General features: G+C 35.7%; 1 protein-coding gene across 2 annotated transcripts in view; it reads left to right on the forward strand.

The window, feature by feature from the left end:
• Nucleotides 1-19,384, forward strand: part of ME2 (malic enzyme 2) — a 64,569-nt gene that overhangs the window by 40,727 nt on the left and 4,458 nt on the right. For both annotated transcript variants that reach the window (XM_081263267.1, XM_081263266.1), the window contains exons 13-15: nt 4,660-4,762; nt 11,911-11,981; nt 12,744-12,842. In XM_081263267.1, coding sequence (XP_081119393.1) covers nt 4,660-4,762; nt 11,911-11,981; nt 12,744-12,842 — 273 coding nt within the window. The remainder of the gene's footprint in view (nt 1-4,659; nt 4,763-11,910; nt 11,982-12,743; nt 12,843-19,384) is intronic.

The following is a 19,384-nucleotide window of genomic DNA, read 5'->3' on the forward strand; positions in this document are numbered from 1 at the left end:
AGTGCTGATAGTATGAGTGAAGAATTATAACAATCATTTGAGGGTCTGGATGACATTCTCTTCCTCCAGAGGGGCTTCATGTATCCTCTGGTGACTATTAGGATGGGGTACATCATCATAATCCAACCAGGATGCAGTCTAGGTGAGGCCTAGTCTGTTTCCAGTTTGTTCTTCCTCCAAATGTGTACCCCTTTGGGTATGGCTCCAAAGCCCTGGAGTATTTACCAGCAACCTTCATTCTTAGTGGTCCCTGAACTTCAGTTTTTCTGTGTCATCATGAAATTCCTGATATCTTTGTTACACAGGTAAAAGCCACAGTTTTTGCCTTTGAAATTACCAGTCGAGGGGAAAACATTTAATTACTGACCTTATATCTTTTTCTTTTCCTTTTTTTTTTTTTTTTTTTTTAATATATTGGGGATTTAACCAAGGATACTTTACCACTCAGCTACATCTCCAGCCCTTTTTATTATTTATTTGTTTGTTTGTTTACCGGGATTGAACTCAGGGGCACTCGATCCCTGAGCCACATCCCCAGCCTTATTTGTATTTTATTTAGAGACAAGGTCTCACTGAGTTGCTTAACACCTCACTTTTGCTGAGGTTGACTTTGAGCCATACTGCTGCCTCAGCTTCCTGAGCCGCTGGGATGATGGGCATACGCCACCTTGCCCAGCTTGGCCTTGTATCTTGCTTTCCTCTTCTTTTGGGTGTTAAAAACCATCCCCCTTCTACCCCTAACACCACACTTTCACTATCTTGGTAATACTCTGTTTCATTTTTTTTAAAGAACGTTTTAAAAATATTAACAAAAAGAACATTTTTTTAAAGAGAGAGAGAGAATTTTTTAATATTTATTTTTTAGTTTTTGGTGGACACAACATCTTTGTTTTTATGTGGTGCTGAGGATCGAACCCAGCGCCCCATGCATGCCAGGCGAGCACGCTACTGCATGAGCCACATCCCCAGCCCAAAGAACATTTTTAAAAATACATTTACTTTAACCAAGTACAGTGATGCACACCTGTAATCCAGGCTACTTGGAAAGAATAGAAAAGGCTTTGGAATGTAGATCAATGGTAGAGCAACCCTGAGTTTAATCCTTAGTCCTGAAAAATGGACGGATGGATAGATTGATTTTTTTTTTTAATTGTAACCTTAGAGAAAGTTAATATGAAGCAATCTTAGAAGATTATTGTTAAAGCTGCACTTTCTCAGAACTTTCTGGACTTAATATTTATGTCTTTACATCTTTACTATTCTGTTTTTTTCTCTGTGATGACATCCAATAAATACAATAATTATTGAAATTCATTCTTTCTTTTTTTTTTTTTTTTGGCAGTGCTAGGAATTGAACCTAAAATCTTGTGCATGAACAAGCACTCTACCACTGAACTATGTCCCCAGCCCCTTTTAAATTTTATATTGAGACAGAGGCTTACTAAATTGCCCAGTTTGTCCTCAAAGTTGGTGGTCATTCTGCCTCACCCTTCCAAGTAGCTGGAATTAAGTGTACCCCATTGCATCTGGCACTTCCTCCTTTTTAAAAATTAATTGCATGGGGCACAGAGGCATGCACCTGTAATCTCAGCAACTCAGAGGCTGAAGTGGGAGAATCTGGAGTTTGAAACCAGACTGGACAACAGAATGAGGCCCCATCTCTTTAAATAAAGAAAGAAAATCAGTTTCAGAATCATCATAGTTTTTAGAATCAGTCTCAGTGTACTGCCTGATCTTTTTGCTAAATATGGTATTACTTTTAGATTGATTGCCTATCCTATCCGCCAGGTTTTACATAAAATGGATAGTTTTTGTCCCTAAAATTAAACCTTAATCTTACATAATGACTTTTTGGTACATATATTCAATGTATTATGGGTTTGGCATTTCTAAAATGTAAAAAAAAAATTGAATGTATTGAGCAGTAGTAGTGTATTCTACTCGTTAAAGAATTTTTGAATAAATTTTATTGATAAAGTATACATTATTGGGATGAATATTAAAATTCCCAAGGGAGACTGGTTTGATATACTACATTTCAGCAGGGGTTTTTTATTTTTGTTTTTTATTTTAGGGTCCTGGAGATTGAACTCAGGGGCACTCGACTATTGAGCCACATCCCCAGCCCTATTTTGTACATTATTTAGAGACAGAATCTCACTGAGTTGCTTAGTGCCTTAGCCTCCCTAGCCACTGGGATTACAGGCATGTGCAACCATGCCTGGGCATTTCAGCAGTTTTAAGATGCAAATTTTTTTTTGCAATTTTTATAACTTTGAAGTCATCCTGTCTCTTACCAAGAAATAGGAAGGCATTGACTCATAGTTTTAACTTTATGTGAATTCTTAGTGCTACATGAAATAATGGCAGAAGTTTCTATGTGGTTGCAGTCAACTCTTGGTGTCCTGTTCAGTGGAGACATGTCTTAGTGTTACTCTAACACCCTCTGCTGCTCAGTGAGAAAAATACTTAAAATAAACAAACAAAAAAAGCCCCAAATGTCTCATGTTTTAATGGCCATTTGTTCAAATTGGCCAGGTTGACTTCAGAATGAGAATGCTGTTATCATTAAGATCTGGCTATGTTTAAGCTCCATTTTGATTTCGGGGGAGGGAGAAGATAAAGGTGGCCTGGAGAAAATGTAGATTCCATTTAAGACATTCCTAAAATCTTTCTAAGTCTGCAAACTGACTGATATTGTGAAGGCATAACATTTTTCCTGTGAAGTGGTATATTGAATAATCCACTTAATAGGGCTATTAAAATTAATGGTGCTACAAAAATATTCTGTATATTTTAGTTTGGTAACATGACCTGAGACATACAGTGACATTACTCATCAAAGAAATAAAACTTTTTTGCCACAGGTAGAGCTATGTTTAGGACAAGTAGAGGATTATAATAACTATCTGTAGAGTGAGTAGAAAAATTACATAGCTGTATGGAGTTGCAAATCCAAACTAGTCAGCTGGGCCACCATTACCATAGTGAACTTGCTTTCACACTTAAACTTTGTATCATTTTGAAATTGAAAACTGCAGCCTTGCACATGTTTAACATAAATTTGTGGACAAATTGCCTAGAGTCAAATTCTTGAATGTTAATGAATTCACTAGTGCCCAGATCTGTTCTGAAGAATAATCATTATTCTTGATATAATATATATTTTCAAATCTGAGAAAAAGAAGATAAAGCAGTGTCCAAACACTTATTATAACTTGGTTGAATGTTCAGGTGTCATGGTAATTTGTCCATCCTACTGTGTGGAGATATTTCAGTCTTCTATAAATTATCTTTTAACCTAATGACCTGTGGCTTATTTTAGTTATTCCTGAGTATTACAAGATATTCTGTTTGAGCACTATTGTTTTCTTCTTGTCTTTTTGAGAGGGAAGGAGAAGAAGGTGGGGATAGGGAATGATATGTAAAGGATTTTGTTTTATAAATTAAATCTCCAGTATTTTCAATTATATAGGCATCTAATTCTTTTAGAAGTAATGAAGGTGCTAGTAACATTATATGCCATTATAGATCGAAGAACTAAATTGGATGACTACAAAATATGTGGAGACTTTAACAGATTATTTTTTGGTTTTGTTTTTGTTTTGTTTTGTTGTGCCAGGGATTGAACCCAGGGGTGCTTAACCACTGAGCCACATCTCCAGCCCTTTATTTTCTTTATTTTTGGAGAGATGGTCTTGCTCAGTTGCTTAGGGCCTCTCCAAGTTGCTGAGGGTAGCTTTGAACTTGGGATTCTCCTGCCTTAGCCTCCCAGGCTGCTGGAATAACAGGTGTGTGCCACTGTGCCCAGCCAGTATTTTCAATATCTTGTGTTTAGCAAAATATTTTCTTTAACAAGGTAAAATACCAGTTTTTTTTCTGGAATCAGTGTGATTGTACAATGCTATTTTATAAATTGCCTGCTAGAGAGTATTATAGCATAATAGACCTGAGCTTTGGCGTTATAAAAAAATTCAAGTCAAGTTTAATTGCTGCAAATTTGATGTGTAACTTTTTAAAAAATATTTTTTAGTTATACATAGACACAGTACCTTTATTTGGTTTATTTATTTATGTGGTGCTGAAGCCTAGTGCCTCACCTGTGCGAGGCAAGTGCTTTGCCATTGAGCCCCAGCCCCAGCCCTGATGTGTAACTTTTTACCAAGTACTTTATCAAGGGTTTTTTTTTTTTTTTTAATAATCAGTGAAATGAAGATGATGATAATTTCATAAGGTTTTCAGGAGAGCTAAGTTAACTGAATTAACATATAAAACACCTGGTACAGAACCCAAAACAGGAGATATACAGTAAATGGTAGTAAATTAATTGTGACATTTCCTCCTTCATTCACAATTTATATCCATCTTTATTGGGATTATATTTGTGGACCATTTACATTTTCATTTTTATAAAGGAACTAGAAGTATCAGAATTTTTAAGTTTACTCTAATGGACATTTTTCAGGTTTATTCGAATGTAATACTATGCATAAAATAGTCCTTATCCTAATAAAAGGATTTGTTATACAGTAAATGATGCTTTGTTGCCACGTGATTTATTGGTCTGATTTACCAGAGGACTTAACTTTATATGAATTCACCTCAATTTTCTCATCCATGTAGAGGAACAAAGTTGAGATTATTTCATTTCATTTACAGGGAAGGTGTTTGTTTGCCAGTGGTAGTCCATTTGGGCCAGTGAAACTCCAAGATGGGCGAGTCTTTACACCAGGTCAAGGAAATAATGTATATATTTTCCCAGGTAAATGTCACCATTATTTATGTTACAAAGCAATACATTATTTTTGTTACAAAGCAATAAGGAATTACATAAAAATACTTCCTGAAATTTTTTGGAATAAACATTGGTGTTTGCAGAATTTTGTTACAAATGTATAGGGAAATTCAAGGAATTCAGTAACTTCCAATTTGCTCTCTTTCCCCTAAAAATTTGTTTATTCATATTAATCTTGTTTTTATTATAGAAATAATATATAGTATGTGGTTCATAAAAATGCAAAGGAGCAAAGTGGTAGAAAATTGCTTAACCCGCTGTATGTCCCCCTAGTGTCTTCTTAATCACACTTGTCAGATGAAACTACCACCAGTGGTTGGTTCTGACTTTTTCTGGCAGTCACCATCAGGCCCACTCATCTCCTTTTATCACAGTTCTTGTAACTCAACTGTATGTTTGAACTTTCCACTATGAAATACAAGTAATAGCGCACACATGCCTTCTGATACCTTTCTTCATCCACCACTCAATTTGTCTTATTACTGTTTGTTTTCTTAAGTAGTTGCTTTTATCTTTATGTAACTTACTTAAAGAGCTTTTCAAGCTTTTGTTAGCAATTTGAGTTTTTATTAGCTTGCTAAATGAAAAAAATCTTAAGTTACTTTCTTTTTCCACTTTTCAGTTTTATTTGTCAATATTTCTACATTGTAGAGAATTTTTTTGATACATTGTATTCTTTTGTTTTCCATGTTTCCTCTGTAGATTGTGAATATTCAAAATCAAAATTATAAAAACAAAAAAAAAACCCATGATTATATAAATGTTATTCACCAGCTACAGTGTGGTTTGACAAATACACTAGAAGATATAGTTCTGTATCATTAATTTTTGATGTTCAGAATATTTCAAGTATTATCAAGTATAATGAATTTCTTCTTTTCTTCCTTGATCTTACTCAAGAGTAAACTATTCTGTCCCATCTTCTTTTTCTATTCTATCTCCCTTGTGTTTCTAGATACATCTTTAAAGATTTTTTTTCTTTTTTTTTTTTTTCCCCTAAAGAACGTATGAAATCTTCCTGAGGTTTTACAGATCTGAAATTATCTTTATTTTGTCTTCTCACTTGATGGTTTGGCTGGGTAAAGTCAAAGTCTTTGTCATCAGACCTTTGAAGACCATTCACTTTTTGTTAAGGTTAGTGTTGCTGATAAGAAATCTGATAAAAGGAATCACATCCCTTTATGCATAATAACTTTTTTCTCTCAGAGTCTTCACACTTTTCTCTTTATATTTCTGAAAGTTTACTAAAATGTATCTAGGTTGGGTTTATTCCCATTTAACTTTTTTTTTTTTTTCCTTCCATTTCTTTCCTTCTAGAACTTCAGTTTTTTTCTTACAAAGCTTGCATTAGATCATGGGTAGAATCCTTTCTCTTCTGTCTTTGACTTCAAAATTTTATTTCCTGTTTTCATCTTTGCCATTTTATCTCATAACGTGGAAGGTTTCTGTGATATTTCCTCATTCATCAATGCCTGTTAAGTTTTTTTTTGTCACTTCTAGTGTGGCTTTTTTAAGTCTTTTTAAAGGAGATCTGAAACATAGTATAAATTTATTCATAACAACTTCAGTATATATTCAGAAAATTAAGTTTTTTAATTTGGAGGGGGGACAGTGAGAACCAGCGATTGAACTCGGAACCACACTTGCAGCCTGTTTTATATTTTATTTAGACACAGGGTCTCACTGAGTTGCTTAGTGCCTTGCTTTTGCCGAGGCTGGCTTTGAACTCGAGATTCCCCTGTCTCAGCCTCCCAGGCTGCTGGGATTATAGGTGAGCGCCACTGCGCCTGGCTAAATTTTTGAATTTTAAAACATGACCACCTCACTATTATCATATCAAAGGAATTAATAATAATTGCCCAATATGCTTAATAGCATATATTGTCAATTCATTCAGTTGAACAATTTTTTATTCCTTTAATATTTTCTTATTCCAGAATTAATTTAATAGTTTCTTTAAAAAAAAAAGTTTTAGATTTTCTTTCATCTCTTTCTTCCTTGCAATATTTTATCCTTTGTGCTGTTCCGCTCCCCATAAATTTATGATTATCCTTAGTTGTCAGTTTCTTTTTAAGAATGACTATATTGAGCAGTACAGGGATTTGGCATGAATTCCTTTGCACTTTTGTCTTCCTTCCCCTGTGGGTCTTACCCTTAGCAGCTGACAGCAGGCTCCCATTGAGATGCAGGTAGATGCAAAGCACATAATAGCACACCTTAGACAAGCATGTTTTTACTATTGTCACAATAAGGATGTATTTAGCCAATAAGTATGCCAGTGATTTTATGTAGAACATTCTTCCAGTATAGTTATTGTTGTCTCTTGAGACCTGGCATCTGTAATAGAAAATCCCATCATCTATGATGTTTTTGTAGAACTTGATAATGTTCGAAATCAACCTGTTCTATCTAGTAGTGTTTCTTTTTTTGTTTGTTGGTACTGAGGATTGAACCCAGGGGCACTCAACCACTGAGCCACATCCTCAGACCTTTTTATATTTTTATTTAGAGACAGGGTCTTGCTAAGTTGCAAAGGGTGTCTTTGAACTCATGATCCTCATGCCTTAGCCTCCTGAGCCACTGGATTATAGGCGTGCCCCACCGTGCCCAGCTTCAGTAATATTTCTATGGTATAAATGCATGAGGAAATGGGAAGGGAACACATCTCTGCTTATTTTACTAAAACTACTTTAATATATTTGACTAGTAAGGAGTTTGGTAGTTGATTACTTTTTATTCAACATTTTAAAGTTCTAACTTTATTGTGTTGGGGTTGTAGCTCGGTAGTAGAGTGCTTACCTCAGACATGTGAGGCACTGGGTTTTAGCCTCAGCACCATATAAAATAAAATAAAGATATTATGTCCATATACAACTAAAAAATATTTTTTTTTAAATTCTAACTTTATTAATAAAAATTATTAGCACCACAAATGTGAACATGAAAAATGACCTGTCAGTGGAGATAAAAATGGCCTTTAAACAGGAAGATTGTCTCAGAGTCTGTATGTAAAGCAACTAAAAACTTAAGGCTCTGATTGTTTTGGAATTACTTGTAATAACTGTATGAAATTTTAAAAACAAAACAACCTTAAAAGGGTCAATAGGCTAATCAGACATTGGCTCTAATAAAATGTTTTCCAGATCAAAATTCAGGAAAGAACCCTTCCCCCTCCAGTCTGAAACCCAAAAGGACTGTACTTTGGAATGGGGTTATGGTTTGCAGTGGCAGTGGGTGATCTAGAAAACCTCAAGCCTTTGTTCTGGACTGCCAGTGCCAGCAAGGGCCCAACAGAAGCAAACAAACCTTCTCTGAAATAACAGTATTCTAAGTCTTCAGATTATTTTTCTAAAGATAATGAGACACGTAAAGAGACATGACAACACAAGCCAAAGCCAGCAGAGACCACAAGAAAAACTGACCTGCTAAAATTCTACATATAAGACAAGTGCTAAGAAACTAAAATGCTTATTAAGTTTATAGAGATAAAGCCAAGCTCGAAAATCTCAGCCAAAAACTACTGAATTCTAGAATTCAAAAATAACAATAAGTCAAGAACTGAATTGTAAATGAGGCTTATAGCAGAATAGACCAAAGAGAATTGGTCAACTCAGAAACTATCTGAGAAGAGACAATAGAGAACAAAGCACAAAGATAGAAAGGAAAATACAAAAAAATAGGTAAGAGATATATCTTTAATGTTGTATTTTTAACTGAAGTCCTAGAAGAAAGTGAGAATAAAGCAGAGTCAACATTTGCAGGCCTCTGGCCAAGAAGTTCTTGGAACTGGTAAATGACAGTAGTCAAGAAGCTCATTGAAACCTATGCAGGATAGGTTTTAAAAATCTACTCAGGAACCTCATTGTGAGATTTCAGAAAAATCACAACAAGGAGAAAATATGAAAGCAACCATATCAAAAATATTTCTTTCAAAGGAACAACTCTTAGGCTGACATTGGACTCCTTAACAATATGCCGAAAGGCAGTGGGATTATATGTTTATTTTACTTCTAGGAAATACTTGCCAACCTAGATCATCACAGTGAAAATCTTGGAAGAAGTAAGGCAAAATGAAGACATTTCAGAAAACAGAATTCACCACCTACACACTTGTATGAAAAGAAGGGAAATATTGTTCCTTAGGCAATAGTAAAATCCCAAATAGAAGCTTAAAGATGAAGGAAAGAATGAAAAGCAAAAGTTGTGAATATGCAGGTAAAACAAAACCAGTATTGTGTACAGAGAGCTCAACTGTAACGACATGGTATTTAGAAAACTACACGGATATAAAATAACAAGAATGCTTTTAGGTTAAATAGAATTAAACTATTATGAGGGACTTGCATTCTCTGGCAGAAAAATTAAAATTAATATGGAATTTTGATTACTTATGGACATGTTCTAAATTTTAGGATAACCACTCAAAAACTAGAAAAAACTTAAAATTTATGATAAATTAAAATTTATTAGGGGGGGTAAAACAATATTATTAAACAACCCAGAAAAAGGAATATATACTGGACTTGGCAAATATAGGAAGACAATAGATTTACTCCCAAACATTTAAATATCTACATGATGGGGCTGGGGTTGTGGCTCAGTGGCAGAGCACTTGCCTAGCACGTGTGAGGTGTACTGGGTTTAATTCTCAGTACCACATACAAATAAATAAAATAAAGGTCCATCAACAACTAAAAAATACTTTTGAAAAGATACTTTAAAAAATATACATGAATCATATGCTTTACTTTAAAAATATATGTACCAGGCTGGTGTTGTGGCTTAATGGTAGAGTGCTTGCCTAGCAAGTGTGAGACGTTCACTGGTTCCACTGGGTTCAATTCTCAGCAGCACATAAAAATAAATAAATAAATAAATACAGATATTGTGTCCATCTACAACTAAAAAGTTTAAGATATATATATATATATATATATATATATATATATATATATATATATATATATATATATATATATACACACACACACACACACACACACATACACACATACGTATGTGTGGTAGGCTCCATTAAAATAAGGCAGCTGCTAATTATGTGATCCTCTTTTTTTCCCTTGGTAGTTGAATGAATGTTCTTCCCATCTCTGCAATGATGATGGCATATTATTGGAATAAATAAAACAGTACCTAAAATGGGAGTCACCAGATACAGCTGAGAACAGAGGTGTCAGTCTTCTACTTCTTCAGTAGGATGATTGAAAGCCACATCATTCTCTACAGCTGTGCTCAGAGAGGGTGAACCCCACTGTTGTGCTCATAAGTATCACTCCAAACATTAGAAATGTTCAGATTTCTAGTCATTAAAGGAAAATAAGAAACCAGAGCAGATAAGCAGAAAAGGGCATATTGGAGACAAAAAAGGACTGTGATAAGAGGTGGAAAGTTTTTTCTAACTTTCAATATTGTCATGGAGACAAAAAGATTATGTTCCAAAACAAGACAATTTGTTTTTTAAAAAAAAATTAGGAAATAAAACAAGCTCTTAAAAAAAAGTATGTGAGCAGAAAGATTAGAGAAGATGTTAAGAAAGTCACCTCAAAATAGAGCAAAGGACAAGACATGGGAAATAAAGATAATTAAAGGGTTAGTCCAGGAAGTAATGAGAAACTCTAGGATAAGAGAACAGAAAGATCAGGAAGGGGGCTTCAAAGACTTCATGAACATTTCCTCAAACAGAAAGACTCAGGTTTTCAGGTAGGAATGGCTTAGCACTGAGTGTTAACCATGGTGGGCAAAAGTGTACCTCAAGGCAGTATTAGAAAATTGAAGAACAGAGGTACAAAAGCAAAGATCCTATATGTTTCTAGAGATGAAAAAAAAAAGAAAAGGTCTGGAACCATGTTGACACTGGACTTGTCACCAACACAGGAAGTCAGGAGATATTGGAATGATACCTCACAATTCTAGGAGAGAATTATTTCTAAACAAAATTCCAAACCTAGATAATGAAATAAGTGGAAAGAAGAAGACAAGCATGCACATTTTCAGAAATGCAAGTTTCAAAAAATGTATCCCTCATACACTGTTTTTCGGAAAACCCATGGAAAGTATGCCCTGAAAGAGTTTTTTAAAATAAAACACTAGGAAGATAGGAAATGGTCCCAAAAGCAAAGAGGATCCCCATGCTGATACCAGGGTTTCCAGGATGACCGACAGTTCCCCATCTGGAATGGAGAACAACCTGACCAGACTATAGAGCTTTAGCAGATGTTTATGCTAGAGTATGAAATTAGAGAATATACAAGGGAGCCAGTTGGGGGGGGAGTTGCAGGATGAAATTAGGTACTGAAAAGTCAAAATAATGGGGAAAACAGAACAATAATTAACTTCAGGGGAAACAGAACTTTATACAGAAGAGCAAAAGTAATCATGATACAGCATTTGGATGTGAACAGTGCCTATGAAGTCATGATGACATAAATATTTTTAAATATTTTTATTGTTGAAGGACCTTTATTTTATTTATTTATTTATATATAAATAAATGAGAATCAAACCCAGTGCCCCACACATGCTAGGCAAGCACTCTACCATTGAGCTACAACCCCAGCCCCATAATGACATAAATTTTGAGGGTCGATTAAACCAAACTTGTGCTTGTTATATTAGGAAGAAGGGAAAAGGCTAAAAATATGGGGAGAGCTAGATATTTGCTTCCCAGAAAGAATCAATAATATCTAGAATCCCCAAATAAGAAGAAATATAAGCAATTTATTTAAGGGTAAAAGAAATATTAAAATAATGAATTGAAAGTAGTTCCTTTTCTTGAGCAAGAAGTGGAGGGCTAGAGGTAGACTGGAAATTGGTGGGTTTTGTAATGAATATTGATGGATTACATGCATTTGTAATTTTGGTGAACTTAAAAATTAAATCGAGAAGCCATTTATTTCTAAAATAACATCCTTAAGCAAATAAGAATTGTAAGTTAACAGGAATCATTTGGTTTGATTTTAGCTCAGATTTTTGTTTTTTCTTGAGGGTTGTTTGGGATGGGAGTAAATTACTACTTCTGTACTTTGTTATAGGAATTTGGCCCCTTTCATAATTTGAAAAATGACCTTACTAAATAAAGTGCTCAAAATTTCTTTCAGGTGTGGCTTTAGCTGTTATTCTCTGTCAAACTCGACATATCAGTGATAATGTTTTCCTAGAAGCTGCAAAGGTAAGTTTAAAATGTTTTATCTTATAAAGGAATAATTATAAAGATGAATGGGTCTTAAAATAGAGAATGGTTTAACTCTGCCCTATTAATGAAAGGGAAGTTACCACCCATGGCTTTTTTTATTTGCCTGTCTACTTTTAAACATTTGGTTGTAAACTATGAATTCTTTCATATTTATGATGTTTAAAACTTCTGCATGCGTGTGTGTGTGTGTGTGTGAGAGAGAGAGAATATAAAGGTTCCGTGACAGACAATATAGATATAAATATATAAATATCTTAGTATTTTATTTATGTTTTAATTACAGTTGGATACAATATCTTTAGTTAATTAATTTATTTTTATGTGGTACTGAGGATCAAACCCAGGGCCTTGCTCATGCTAGGCAAGTGCTCTACTGCAGAGCCACAACTCCAGCCCCTCTCCATATTTTTAATGGAGATAGTTTATTTGGAATTCTGGCTACTGGACTTTGCAATAGAAATTCTGAAGAAATCACATTAATACAAATACTGATGTCTATTTTCTTAGTAGATATTGTAATTTTGCCAGGCTTTCTATGTATTGGGTAGAATGCATCAAAAAAAAATCTGTTTTATTTCTTGTATAAACAGTTTTAATTTCTGTAGAGGTTTATGTATTCCTGCAAAAAATAAGAATTTTGTTACCAATGCTTTTCTCTTTCTCCACTGACTTTTTTCATTTTAATAGATCTTTCTGTTATTTAAACTAACAGAAGTAAAATTATGCTTTTCTTTTCAGGCACTGACAAGTCAATTGACAGATGAAGAGTTAGCTCAGGGGAGACTTTACCCACCACTTGCTAATATTCAAGAAGTTTCTATTAACATTGCTATTAAAGTAAGTAATTTATACCTCTTCATAAATTTTTTTAATTTTTTTTTTTTGTAGTTGTAGATGGACAGAATGTCTTTATTTTATTTATTTTTATGAGATACTAAGGATTGAACCCAGTGCCTTACACATGCTAGGCAAGCGCTTTACCACTGAGCTACACTCCAGCCCCCTCTTCATAAATTTTAATGACATTTTCTTGTATGAGTAATATAATTTTGTTAGAGATAATTCAAAACATGGAGAAGGATGCAAAGAAATTTTTCATATTTTTTATTACCAAAATATAATATACATTATTATATACATTATTATTTTAGAGGTTTTTTTTGCCTTCTAGTCTTTCTTTCTTTCTTTGTAAGCACATACATTCATACATACATAGATATAATCACCTGTGTCTATTTTTAATAATTGATTTCTAACTGTACTTTTCCCGTTTAATATAAACTTTTCTGAGTAAGTCAATAAATAGTCTTATGTGTGGTCACTAATACTGATTGGTATCCTCTTGTTATTGTATTATAATGTTTAATCATCTTTATTTTTGAATATTTAAGCATTTTTAGTTTCTTATTGTTAGTAATACGGCTGTTCTGAACATCCTTATAGATAAATCTTTTATGTGCATTCATGATTTTTTTTTTTTTGTGGTGCTGAGAATCAGACCCAGGGCTAGGCAAGCACTCTGCCATTTAGCCACATCCCCATCCTGTGGTGGCTTTTGGATGAATTCTAATCTTAAGAATAAATCATATTAACATGCTTAAGATTTCTAATATTCATTGTCAAATGTTTCTTCAGAGGAAAAAGTACTAATTTACATTGAACTATCAGATATGAGTGTATCTTTCTTTATTTGGAGTTTTGGGGTAGGGGCAGTACTGAGAATTGAACCCAGGGTCCTGTCCCATTGAGCTACATCCCCAGCCCTTTTTTCATGAGACAGGGTTTCACAAAGTTGCCCAGACTAGACTCAACCTCTGGAATACCTAGGATTCTCAATCAATATCTCTTTCTAAAATTCTTTTTAAGAAGCTTTTCAGTATAATTTTCTTTTCTTCATCTGAATATAACATACAGCGTATTCTTTTCTAAATATTTTTAAATTTTTGTTATTCTGTATAAAAATGTTTTTTCCTATATATATTTTTCTCACTGATTATTTCTTATATAGAGGAAAGGAATGAATACTTGGATTTGCCTGATAACCAGTTTGTTTACTGAACAACTTTAATTCTTTTGTGGGGGGGTTACTAGGGATTGAACTCAGGGGTACTCAACCACTGAGCCACATTCCTAGCCATAGTTTGTGTTTTGTTTAGAAACAGGGTGTCACAGAGTTGCTTAGTGCCTCACTGTTGCTGAGGCTGGGTTTGAACTCACGATCCTCCTGAGTTGCTGGGATTTCAGGCGTGCACCAGCCTGCCCAGCTCAACTTTAATTGTTTTAATTGTTTCTCGGTTCTTTGGAACTTCTGAGTTTCAAATCATCTGCAAATGTATATCTAAAGAAGGTAGGCTTCTATTCTAGTTTACTAAGATTTTCTTAAACATCAAGATTGGATGTGGAATTTTCCAGCCACATATGCAGCTTGCAATAGACAATCATAAGTTTATGCCCTTTTAATATTATTGTTACAGTATTTTAATGCTCATAGCCTAAGCACAGATTGGGAATTGGTAATGGATATTATTTTTAGGAAATAGCAGCCAGTGCAGTTGAGCTGGTATCTAAGGTACAGAGAGGAAAATGGCATAAGAGAAGATCTGAAAGTTTAAGTCAGCTTGTAGCCAGGTATAGTGGTACATACCTATAATCTGAGCAACTCTGGAGGCTAAGGCAGGAGGATCACAAGTTTGAGGCCAGCGCTAGGGATATAGTTGATAGAAGCTGAGGTTGCAGGTGTACACTACTGTGTCCAACTTTGGAGAACTTGTTCAGACTCCAGGACCTTACTACCAGTCTCTAATAGTAACAGACTTTGTAAAGTCTGGAATAGAGAGGTTCTGTAGGTCTGGGATGGAGTCCACGAATTTACATTTCCAGCAAGTTTCTTGGTAATGCTATGCTAATGGTCCAAGAACTTTTGAATACCAATGACATGGAGATCTTCATTCTACTTTGAGTTAGCTGGGAGCTAATATACTGATGGATGTCCTGTTAGTATCTCATATATCATAGGACTGAGGAATTGCCTAGATTAGGAAACAAGAGGTTACTGCAGAGGGACTTGTATATACAAAGATTCAAAGGCAAAAAAGAATGTGGGATATATGTGATCCTGGAAAAAGCCTCATGTGTCTAGAAAATGGACACAAAAAAGGAGAGAATTTTGAAATGAAAAAGAGGAGGAGGCAAGGTTGGGGGGGATCTTTGTAATTACATCAATAAATCTGGAATTCATTCTGAGGGCAGTGGCAAGCCACTTATGGGCAGAACCAGACAATGTATTTTAAGCTATCATGGCTCTGACTAGCTGTAGTTCTGAGTTTGTTTGGTTCTAGTATTTTTTTTGTTTAGTGCCTACATTTAGGATGGGTATATATGTATTTTGCTATTATTGGATGGCATATTGTACAAATTTCAATTAGATCTTAACTAGTTGATTCTTAACTAGTTGATAGTGATATTGGTATTCTGTATCTTTGATGATTTTCTGGTGTAGTAGTTCTGAAAATCATTGAAAGAGAGGTGTTTTACTCCTAATTATAGTCGTGGATTTATTTCTCCAGTTCTTTTTTTGTTTCCTTTCTGCTTCACATATTATGCAGCTCTTGTTGGGTACATACACACTTAGGGTTACATGTCTTTTTTTTTTTAAGTTATTGATAGACATTTATTTATTTATTTATTTGCTTATGTGGTGCTGAGAATCAAACCCAGTGCTCACACATGCTAGGCGAGCACTCTACCACTGAGCCACAACCCCAGCCCAACCATTATAGAATTTCCTTAGCCTATCTCTTTGTATAGCTTTGTGGTGGTTACTATAGTATTACATACTTAACAATTACATTCTGCTACTATTGCCAGGCTGAATTTACCCTTATTTTTGTTCACCATACTTTCTTCTTTCCTGATGTTTCGAAGTGTTTCTTCTCGGTCATGCCCTTGGTGTTTAGATAAATTCTTTTTTGGTACTAGCATAGAACCCAGGGGCACTTAAACCATTGAGCCACATCCCCACCCTTAGTTGCTGAGGTTGGCTTTGAATTTACGATCCTCCTGCCTCAGCCTCCTAAATTGCCAGGATTATAAGTGTGCATCACCATGCCAAGCTAGAGAAATTCTTTTAGTCATCCTTATATTCTTAGTTTTCCTCACTCTGAGAATGTCTTGATTTCCCTGTCATTTCTAGAAGATATTTTTAGTAGGTATAGTGTTCTAGATTGGCAATTCTTTTCTTTTAGCACTCGAAGAATTTACTACTTCCCTCTGCCATTATGTTTTCTGTTGAGAAACCCACTGTCATTCTGGGCTCGGTCACGCATGCCTGTAATCCCAGCAGCTTGGGAGGCTGAAGCAATAGGATCGTGAGTTCACAGCCAGCCTCAGCAATTGAGCAAGGTCTTAAGCAACTTAGTAAGTACCTGTCTCAAAATAAAAAATAAAAAGGGCTGGGGATGTGGCTCAGTGGTTAAGTGCCCCTGAATTCAATTTCTGGTACAAAAAAAAAAAGAGAGAATTTTTCTTTGTCTTTATTTTTTGGAAATTTAATTATGATGCTTCTTAGTGTGGATTCCTTTGGTATATTTGGAATTTGCTTTTTGAATCTGTAGTTTATACTTATTGCCAAATTTGGGAGGTTTCAGTCATTATTTGAATATTTATCAGCAGTGCTCAACCCTTTTCTCTTTTTCCCAGACTCTGATAATTTGCATTTTAGATCTTTTGTTACATAGGTCTGTGGCATGCTGTTTTGCTTTTGGGGATTTGTTTGTTCCAAGTTTGTTTTCCCAATTGAATAATTTCTATTTTTCTATCTTCTAGTTCACTGATTTCTTTCCTCTGTTCCCCTCATTCAGCTGTGAATCTAATCTACTAAATTTTCTTTTCTTTTTTTTAATATATATATATTTTTTTAATTGTAGTTGGACACAATACCTTTATTTGGTTTTATGTGGTGCTGAGGATCAAACCCAGGGCCTTGCACTTGCTAGGCGAGCGTGCTACCACTGAGCCACAACACCAGCCCTAATCTATTAAATTTTCTATTTCAGTTATTCACATATTTTTAGAACTAAAATTTTCATATGAATCCTTATCTCTTTTTAATTTACTGCAAGTTTCTATTTTGTTTGCTGAGACTCTAATTTCATTTGTGTCAAGCATGTGTAACATTGCTTTCTGAGGCTTTTTTTTTTTTTTTTTTTTTTTTTGAGTATGTACTTTTAAAAAGGGATAAGGGACTGGTCCACAGATGGCCACTGTACTCTGCTCAAATGTATTGCCTGCCAGGACCCCACACAACTTCATTTATCAAGTTCCTTAAGCATGAAAGAGCAACTGGAATGATCTCACCTGCCCTGGCCTTGAACACAGTGAAAAGATCCAGGGGTAAAAGCTGGGCTGAATAGTAGATCCAGAAGCAGCAAGGCCAGATAATCTTGTGAGGTTTGATGTCATTTTGAGTGATCAGGAGATATAAAGGCCCAAGGACTCCGCAGTCTAGGAAAAGCTTCTGTAGACTTGGGGGTTTGGGAGGCACCCAGATACCATGGCAAAGATCTGAGAAGTGATGCCAACAGCAAGTGAGGAAGTAAAACTAGTTCCAAGGGAAGATGCCAGCAGAGTCACTAGGGAAACGAGATCTGAGTATCTAGGGTATCTAGGTTGAGAGTAATCCGAAAAATCACCGTGACATATGTGATGTTATGAAGTGAAGAGAGTGACGGCCCATGAGATATGTAATCAGTGTGTCTCTTCCTCGAGCTGCCTATCTAACATGTGTCTTCAAGTTCTACAGCCCAGGGATCGTGTTATTTTGGGGTCAGAAACATATGATTCTTCCCTTTCACAATCCCTGACACTCTTGCAATATCTGCTGGCAACCAGATCCAGAATCTTCCATTCAGGGGAGAAATCTAACAATACACGTTTTCTTGTGGTGCCATTAGACACTAGTGTCTTCTGAAGCTGGACAGGGATGTTTGCAAGTGACCAGGGAGTTTTCCTCCCTACTTTCTTCCTCCTGACCACCAGGGCAGATTTGAAAAAGCAGGACCATTTGTTTCAATAATCTTCTTTAAGAAGTCACGTTCACGGCTGGGTTTGCCATTCATTTTTGCACCAGGAACTTTATGAAGTGGGAACGGCTGCACTCATCTGGCAGGGCTCTCCACTGCAGACAGCCAGTTCCCAAATCCCCGAGGTGTGAGGGCTGGGTTCTCCCAGCACATTCTTTTCAATAAACATTCCCACACTTGGCCTTTAACTCCAGCCACCCCATCCCTGCCCTCCCAGAGCCTGCAGCTTTCCACCTTGGCTCTGGCTCCTCTGAGGCATTTTTATCATGGCTACTTCAAAATCTTTGTCAGATAATTTTAACATCTCTGCCATCTTGGTTTTAACATCTACTGACTCTTTTTCCTAGTTTGATATGTTCCTGATTCTTGGTAGTACTTTTTAGTTGTTTGTTTCTTTTTTTCTTTTAATTGAGACCTAGAGTCTAAATATTTCTTAAATCTTCTTTTTAAATGACTTTCTCCGATACTGCTTTGGGGTATGTGCTTCATTTCACTGCAGGTTTCCCACTTCCTCTGTTGACTCCTGAGAGGGGAGCCTCCCCAACAGTAATATTCTGTCCTGACACTACACTTTGGTGACCTCATTACCACAGGACAATGAACAAGGTCCCAAGTGTTCTGTAGTCCTTCTCTGATACCATCCAGTGGCCTGGCACTGGGGAGGTGACTGATTAAGGATAGAAGTTTTCCACATGGTCTCCACTGACAGTGTGGGCAGCAGGGTGGTGAGGAGATAAGGTCCTTCTTGCTGACCAGTGGGGATGAAAGTCCTGGCTCTGACACTACCCTGGTAGGGCTCCTGTGGTACCGCATTATAGCCTTGATGGAAGTCTAAACTCCTCACTCACCTTTTGTTAGCAGAGGTAGGCTGGACCAAAATTTTTTCTGTGGTGTTTGACTGGAGTAGCATGGCTATTGACTGAAAATTTTTCTGTCTGTTAAGCTGGCCCTCTGATCCTTCAGCTAGAGAAAGCAGCCATTGTTGAGGTGTTTTTTGTCTGCGTCTCTTGGTGTGTGAGGGTTGCTGGCTTTTTCATCTAAAAATCTGGGATACATGAAGCCACTGTGTTGTTCCTCATGTCTCTAGGCTCCTTGCTGGCCTGCCTTTTCTCTCCTCCTCTTAGAGTTGTCTTAACGGTTGTTTCATGTTCAGTGTCAAGCATTTTTGGTTGTACTTTGCGGACAGGATAGGGGGAAAGTATGTTTTGTTTTCTCTTCCTAGAAGCAGAAAACTTTTTTCCTTTTTTTTTTTTTAATAAAAACTTGAGGACAGTTTGGGCAATAGACAGAGCACATTTT

Source organism: Spermophilus citellus, assembly GCF_964194105.1.
Source record: "Spermophilus citellus genome assembly, chromosome: 12".
Taxonomy (NCBI): Eukaryota; Metazoa; Chordata; class Mammalia; order Rodentia; family Sciuridae; genus Spermophilus; species Spermophilus citellus.